This window comes from Eriocheir sinensis, chromosome 42, assembly GCF_024679095.1.
Source record: "Eriocheir sinensis breed Jianghai 21 chromosome 42, ASM2467909v1, whole genome shotgun sequence".
Classification (NCBI taxonomy): domain Eukaryota; kingdom Metazoa; phylum Arthropoda; class Malacostraca; order Decapoda; family Varunidae; genus Eriocheir; species Eriocheir sinensis.
The window spans coordinates 14,354,790-14,362,289 of NC_066550.1; the positions used below are offsets into that span (position 1 = coordinate 14,354,790).

The 7,500-nt window shown below is 44.6% G+C and overlaps 1 protein-coding gene across 1 annotated transcript in view; it reads right to left on the reverse strand.

Moving 5' to 3' along the window:
* LOC127010144 (poly(rC)-binding protein 4-like) overlaps positions 1–7,500 on the reverse strand; it is a 98,281-nt gene that overhangs the window by 32,058 nt on the left and 58,723 nt on the right. The window contains exon 2 of the mRNA XM_050883991.1: positions 6,969–7,216. Coding sequence (XP_050739948.1) covers positions 6,969–7,040 — 72 coding nt within the window. The 5' untranslated portion in view covers positions 7,041–7,216. The remainder of the gene's footprint in view (positions 1–6,968; positions 7,217–7,500) is intronic.

The window sequence follows — 7,500 nt, forward strand, 5'->3', positions numbered from 1 at the left end:
TCCTCAAGTTCTCCTCCTCCTCCTCCTCCTCCTCCTTCCTCTTCCTCCCCCTCCTTCCTCTTCCTCCCCCTCCTTCCCTTTCTTTTTCTTCTTCTTCTCCCCTTCTTTCTCTTCCTCATCTTACCTCCCATGTCCTCAAGTTCTCCTCCTCCTCCTCCTCCTCCTCCTCCTCCTCCTCCTCGATCAATCTTAGGGAGGCTGTGGACCCGCCTTTCTACCAATTAAAACTCTCTCTCTCTCTCTCTCTCTCTCTCTCTCTCTCTCTCTCTCTCTCTCTCTCTCTCTCTCTCTCTCTCCCTTCTTTTTTTTCATTTATTCCATTATTCTATATATAATTCTCTCTCTCTCTCTCTCTCTCTCTCTCTCTCTCTCTCTCTCTCTCTCTCTCTCTCTCATTCTTGTCTTTATAAATCTCTCTCACTGCTTTTGTCTTTTTCTCTCCAAATCTATTTTCTCTCTCTCTCTCTCTCTCTCTCTCTCTCTCTCTCTCTAACCTTTTTCTTTCGCATAAATAGTCTCTCAGTATCTCTACCTAGTGTGTCCATCTCTCTCTCTCTCTCTCTCTCTCTCTCTCTCTCTCTCTCTCTCTCTCTCACCACGCGGGAGGAACCATGTGGAACCGAAGTTGCCAAAAACTCGCCTTGTGGGACCTGCCAAGTGTGTGTGTGTGTGTGTGTGTGTGTGTGTGTGTGTGTGTGTGTGTGTGTGTGTGTGTGTGTGTGTGTGTGTGTGTGTGTGTAATTTTTTTTCTCATATACATATCAGTGAATCTTTAGATGAGGAGGGAAGAAGGGAAGGAAGGGAGGGGAAGGGAAGGGAAGGGAAGGGAAGGGAAGGGAGGGAGAGAGAGTGAGGGAGAGAAAGTGAGGTAAAGAGAGAGGGGAGAGAGGAATGATAGCTTTGAGAGAGAGAGAGAGAGAGAGAGAGAGAGAGAGAGAGAGAGAGAGAGAGAGAGAGATATCGGTGTTTCACTATAGTAAGGGAGATATTAAAATGTTCCTCTCTCTCTCTCTCTCTCTCTCTCTCTCTCTCTCTCTCTCTCTCTCTCTCTCTCTCTCTCCTCCCCCCCTCTCTCTCTCTTTTTCCTCTCCTAGATTCCTCCATCAATGTAACATTTTTCCTCCTCCTCCTCCTTCTCTTTCTCCCTTCCTGTATATCACTGTCTTTCCTCCTCTTCCTCTTCTTCCTCCTCCTTCCTTCTGCTACCCCTGGAGGAGGAGGAGGAGGAGGAGGAGGAGGAGGAGGAGGAGGAGGAGGAATGGTGGAGGTTGTGGCCAAGAGACATTCCTCACCTCTCTCTCTCTCTCTCTCTCTCTCTCTCTCTCTCTCTCTCTCTCTCTCTGATGCTGATGATGCTATTGCTCCGAGATGAGAGAGAGAGAGAGAGAGAGAGAGAGAGAGAGAGAGAGAGAGAGAGAGAGAGAGAGAGAGAGAGAGAGAGAGAGAGAGGAATCAATAACAACACTCACAGCAATATACTCTTTCCTCTCTCTCTCTCTCTCTCTCTCTCTCTCTTCCTGCTATTCTTCCTCTCCATCTCCTCCTCCTCCTCCTCCTCCTCCTCCTCCTAACCGCAACAAAAGGTAGAATCAAGATGTCTGCCAAGGAGGGGGGGGAGGGAGGGAGGGAGGGAGGGGGGGGGGGAGGGAAGGAGGGCAGGTAATATTAAAGGTAAGGTAACAGAAGGAAAGACACGGCTTGATCAAGGTAATATTAGGGCAAGTGTAAGGTAAGGTAAGGTGCTGATGGGTAACTGTAAGGTAAGGCAAGTGATATTAAGGTAAGGAAATGATAGGAGATAAAATGATTGTAAGGTAAGGTGCTGATGGGTAAGTGTAAGGTAAGGCAAGTGATATTAAGGTAAGGAAATGATAGGAGACAAAAAGATGAGAAATAGTTTTAGGTAAGTGATGGGTAAGGAATATATTAGGGTAAGATAAGGTATTGATGGGTAAGTTGTAAGGTAAGGTAGGTTATTTTTAGGGAAGGGAAAGTAAGGGAGTGATAGGGAAGGAAAGGTAAGGTAAGACTGTGATAGTTGTGTTGGGTAAGGAATATATTAAGGTAAGGTAAGGTAAGGTAAAGTAGGTTATTTTTAGGGAAGGGAAAGTAGGGGAGTGATAGAGAAAGTAAGGTAAGGTAAGACTGTGATAGCTGTTAGATAAGACTGATAACATTAAGGTAAGGGTAAGGTAAGGTAGTGATGGGTAGCTGTAAGGTAAATGATAGGTAAATTTAGGCAAAGAATAATCAGTTATAAAAGGAAAACAGATGAATAGTATATCATAGGCGTGTTTAAGGTAACGGATATATTAGGGTAAGTAAGGAAAGGTAAGGATGGGTAAATGAATGACGGGTAACATTGAGGTAAGCATGAGACAATGTAAGGAAGTGATGCATTAAGGAAATATAGTTAGGTAAGGTAAGGTAAAAGTGATGGGTAAATGTAAGGTAAGGCAGGGTATTGATGGGTAAATGAATGACAGGTAACATTGAGGTAAGCGTGAGATAACGTAAGGTAGTGAGGCATTAAGAAAATATAGTTAGGTAAGGTAAGGTAAGAGTGATGGGTAAATGTAGGGTAAGGCAAGATATTGATGGGTAAATGAATGGCAGGTAGCATTGAGGTAAGCGTGAGATAACGTAAGGTAGTGATGCATTAAGGAAATTAGTTAGGCAAGGTAAGGTAGGAGTGATAGGTAAATGTAAGGTAAGGTAAGATATTGATGGGTAAATGTATGACACGTAACATTGAGGTAAGCGTAAGATAATGTAAGGAAGTGATGCTTTAAGGAAATATGGTTAGGTAAGGTAAGGCAAGAGTGATAGGTAAGTGTAAGGTAAGGCAAGTGATATTAGGGCAAGAAAAGGTGGAAGACATTGGGAAAGGGCTTTGTATATATGGCTATCAAAATTAATGAAAAAAAAATGATGATGATGATGATGAAGGTAAGAGAACTAACCCATGACACGAAGGTAAATCACAGGTGAGGTAAATCAGGTTAGGGGAGCCAAAGGTAAGTTTAGGGCAAGCTAATTATGGGTAATGACATTAGTTGGGCCCCAAACTTTTCCTCCTTGGAGATTAAGGTAAAAAATGAAGGTTATGAGAGTAGTAGTAGTAGTAGTAGTAGTAGTAGTAGTAGTAGTAGTAGTAGTAGTAGAGGTGGTAGTAGTGGTGGTGGTGGTAGTGGTAGTAATAGTAGTGATGCTGGTGGTGGTGGTGGTGGTAGTAGTAGTAGTAGTAGTAGTAGTAGTAGTAGTAGGAGGAAGAAGAAAAAGAAGAAGAAGAAGAAAAAGAGGAAGAAGAAGAAGAAGAAGAAGAAGAAGATAAGAAATAATAATCCTAATATTTTTCTGTATTTTTTCAATCCTTCTTCCTCCTCCTCCTCCTCCTCCTCCCTTTTTCCCGTTCAGCGTCCCCTCTTTCCTCCCTCTTCATTTCCTCTCACCCTTGTCTCACTTCCTATCTCTCTCTCTCTCTCTCTCTCTCTCTCTCTCTCTCTCTCTCTCTCTCTCTCTCTCTCTGTGTGTGTGTGTGTGTGTGTGTGTCTGGAATGTCTGTCTGTCTAACTAGGAATGTTTATGGCTAGCTTCTGTCTGGCTTCCTCTCTCTCTCTCTCTCTCTCTCTCTCTCTCTCTCTCTCTCTCTCTCTTTAAGCCCCCCTCCCTCCCCCTTTTCCCTTATCAAACACGCTGTTCAATTTCCTCTTTGCAATGAACTTACTCTCTCTCTCTCTCTCACCCCCCTTTTACTCTTATCATCGGGACCCTTCTCCTCCTCCTCCTCCTCCTCCTCTTCCTGTTATCTCATTCTTCGTGTTCTTCCTTCTCCTCCTCCTCCTCTTCTTTAATTCTTTACTGTATTATTATTATTATTATTATTATTATTATTATTATTATTATTATTATCATTATTATTATTATTTTATTTCTTTCCTTCCTTCCTTTTCCTTCTAATTGCCTTCATTATCTTCCTCCTCCTCCTCCTCCTCCTCTTCGTCTTCCTTTTCTCATACATTTAATCCCTTATTCGCATTCTCTGTCCTCCTCCTCCTCCTCCTTCTTCCTCTTCCTCTTCTCTCAATCCTTTGCACTCTTTGTTCCTTGTTAATGGTCCTCTCTCCTTTGTTCTGCTCTCTCTCTCTCTCTCTCTCTCTCTCTCTCTCTCTCTCTCTCTCTCTCTCTCTCTCTCTCTCTCTCTCTCTCGTAAGAGGTTGTAAGAATATGTTTTAAAGAGAAAACATCTAAAGTAATAGTAGTAGTAGTAGTAGTAGTGGTGGTGGTGGTAGTAGTAGTAGTAGTAGTAGTAGTAGTAGTAGTAGTAGTAGTAGTAGTAGTAGTAGTAGTAGTAGTAGTAGTAGTAGTAGTAGTAGTAGTAGTAGTAGTAGTAGTAGTAGTAGTAGTAGAAGTAGCAGCAGTAGTAGTAGTAGTAGTAGTAGTAGTAGTAGTAGTAGTAGTAGTAGTAGTAGTCTGTCTCCTCGTATTTCATGGCTTCAGAAACCTTATTAAAACACACGAACACACACACACACACACACACACACACACACACACACACACACACGAACACACACACAACTTTATTTCAGGAATCGAAGAAAAAGTTTGACAGAGAGAGAGAGAGAGAGAGAGAGAGAGAGAGAGAGAGAGAGAGAGAGAGAGAGAGAGAGAGAGAGAAGGGGGGGAAGGGAGGATTAGGAAGAGGTATTGGAAAAGCGACAGTAGGAAGATTATATGGAGGAGGAGGAGGAGGAGGAGGAGGAGGAGGAGAAGATGAAAAAGGTGGAGGAAACCTTACAACATCATCACCTCTCTCTCTCTCTCTCTCTCTCTCTCTCTCTCTCTCTCTCTCTCTCTCTCTCTCTCTCTCTCACGTTGACACACATGTAGAGAGAGAGAGAGAGAGAGAGAGAGAGAGAGAGAGAGAGAGAGAGAGAGAGAGAGAGAGAGAGAGAGTAAGGAAAAGAGGAGAAAGAAACACACACACACACACACACACACACACACACACACACACCAATAAAATCTTTGTGACATTTTTTAAATCCTTCCCTTCCCTTTCCCTTTCCCCCCGTTCCTCCTCCTCCTCCTCCTCCTCCTCCTCCCTTCCCTTAATGACAAATACCACAGCTGAACAATTCCTGTACAAAAATAATACAATAACACAATATATATAAAATTATTGCATATTGGCAACACACATACAGACATACACGTACCTGGGGGGAAGGGAAGGGAAGGGAAGGGTAAGGATGGGGAAGGGGAGGGATGGGAATGGATTGAGCTGGAAGGGCAGGGAAGGAAAGGGGAGGGCTGGAGAGGGAAGGGAAGGGAAGGGGAGGGAATGGAAGGGAAGGGGAGGGATGGGAAGGGATTGAGCTGGAAGGGCAAGGAGGGAAAGGGGAGGGCTGAAGAGGGAAGAGAAGGGAAGGGAAGGGAAGGGAAGGGAAGGAAAGGGAAGGGAGGGGAAGGGGCTGGAGAAGGGAAGGGAAGGGAAGGGAAGGGAAGAGATGGGAAGGAAAGGGAAGGGAAGGGAAGGGAAGAGAAGAGATGGGAAGGGAAAGGGAGGGAAGGTAGGGAAGGGAAGGGAAAGGAAGAGATGGAGAAGGAAAGGAAGGAAAGGGATGGAGAGGGAAGGGATGGCAAGGGGAGGGAAATCAAGGTAGAAGGGCAAAACAGTTATGGAAAGAAAGTTAGTTAAGGTAAGGAAAGGTAAGGTAAGGAAAGCAAAATTAAGGCAAGGTAAAAATATGATAAGTAAGGTAAAGTTAAATAAATCCGTTGGGTGAGGTTGGTTAACTTAGGTAAGGCATAGTTAGGTAAGGTTAAGGTAAGGTAAGGTAAGGCCAGGTATGAGTAGTAAGGTAGGGTAAAAATCATTAGATCAGGTAAGATAAACAAATGATACGCAAGGTTAAGTAAGGTAAGGTAAGGTAAAGGTAAGGTAAGGTAAGGTAAGGTAAGGTAAGGTAAAGGTAAGGCTAGGTAAGGTAAGGTAAGGTAAGGTAAGGTTAAGTAAGGTAAGGTAAGGTAAAGTTAGTAAGGTAAGGTAAGATCAGGTAGGCTTAGGTAAAGTAAGGTAAGGTAAGGTAAAGTTAAGTAAGGTAAGATCAGGTAGGCTAAAGGTAAGGTAAGGTGAGGTTAAGTAAGGTAAGATCAGGTAGGCTTAGGTAAGGTAAGTTAAGGCTAAGGTAAGGCCAGGTATGGATAGGTAAGTCCACAAAAAGGTCATATCAGATTAGGTAAGGTAAAGTAAGGGTAGACCAGGTAGATTTAGGTAAGGTAAGGAAGGTAAGGCCGGGTGTGGGTAGGTAAGGTAAGGTACGGTAAGGTAAAATTCGTTAGGTTAGATACGATAAAGAAATGCAAGGTTAAGTAAGGTAAGGTAAGGAAAGGTAAAGCTAAGTAAGGCAAGGTAAGGTAAGGCTAGGGTAAGGCCAGGTGTGGGTAGGTAAGGTAAGGTGGGTTAAGGTAAGGTTAGGTAAGGCCTTAGGTCAGATAAGGAAACGTAAGGGCTTCGGTAAGGTAAGGTAAGGCTAGGTGTGGGTAGGTAAGGTAAGGTAAGTGAAGGTATCGTAGGGTAAGGTAAGGTTAGACCAGGTAGATTTAGGTAACGTAAGGTAAGGTAAGATTAGGGTAAGGCAGGGTGTGGGTGGTAGGGTTAGGTAAGGTAAGGTTAGACCAGGTAGGCTTAGGGAACGTATGGTAAGGTAAAGTAGGGTAAGGCAGGGTAAGGGGAGGTGAGGGTGGTAAGGTAAGGTAAGGTTAGAACAGGTAGACTGAGGTAAGATAGGCTTTGGTAAGGTAAGGCTAGGGTAAGGCTGGGTGTGGGTAGGTAAGGTAAGGTTAGGTACGAGTTTAGGTCAGATAGGGTACCAGGAAGGCAGAGGCAAGGTAAGGTAAGGTAGGCTTCGGTAAGGTAAGGCTAGGGTAAGGCTGGGTGTGGGTAGGAGACATGCCCTTACCTTTCCCTGCATCAGGAGTCTCATGGAGAGTGAGGCAGCGGGCCCGTCATTCTTCACATCTAGCGTGGCCATACTGAAGGGTGGTGGTGGTGGTGGTGGTGGTGGTAGTGGTGGTGGTGGTGGTGGTGGGGAGGGCAGGCTGGGTCACAGGCTGGGTCGGGCTGGCAGGCTGGTTGGTGTATGTGTGTGGTAGTGTTGTGTTAGGGTGGTAGTGGTGGTGGTGGTGGTGGTGGTGGGGTCAGCACGGTCTGTTGGGGGAGGAGGAGAGCCAGTCAAAGCTGAGGCTGACGCAGGGGTACACACACACACACACACACACACACACACACACACACACACACACACACACACACACACACACACACACATACTGGCCATTTGCAAACTCCTTAAAATCTAATGTTCTTATATGATCTAATTTCACACACACATTCTCTCTCTCTCTCTCTCTCTCTCTCTCTCTCTCTCTCTCTCTCTCTCTCTCTCTCTCTCTCTCTCTCTCACACACACACAGTTGGTAAGTTATGTCAGT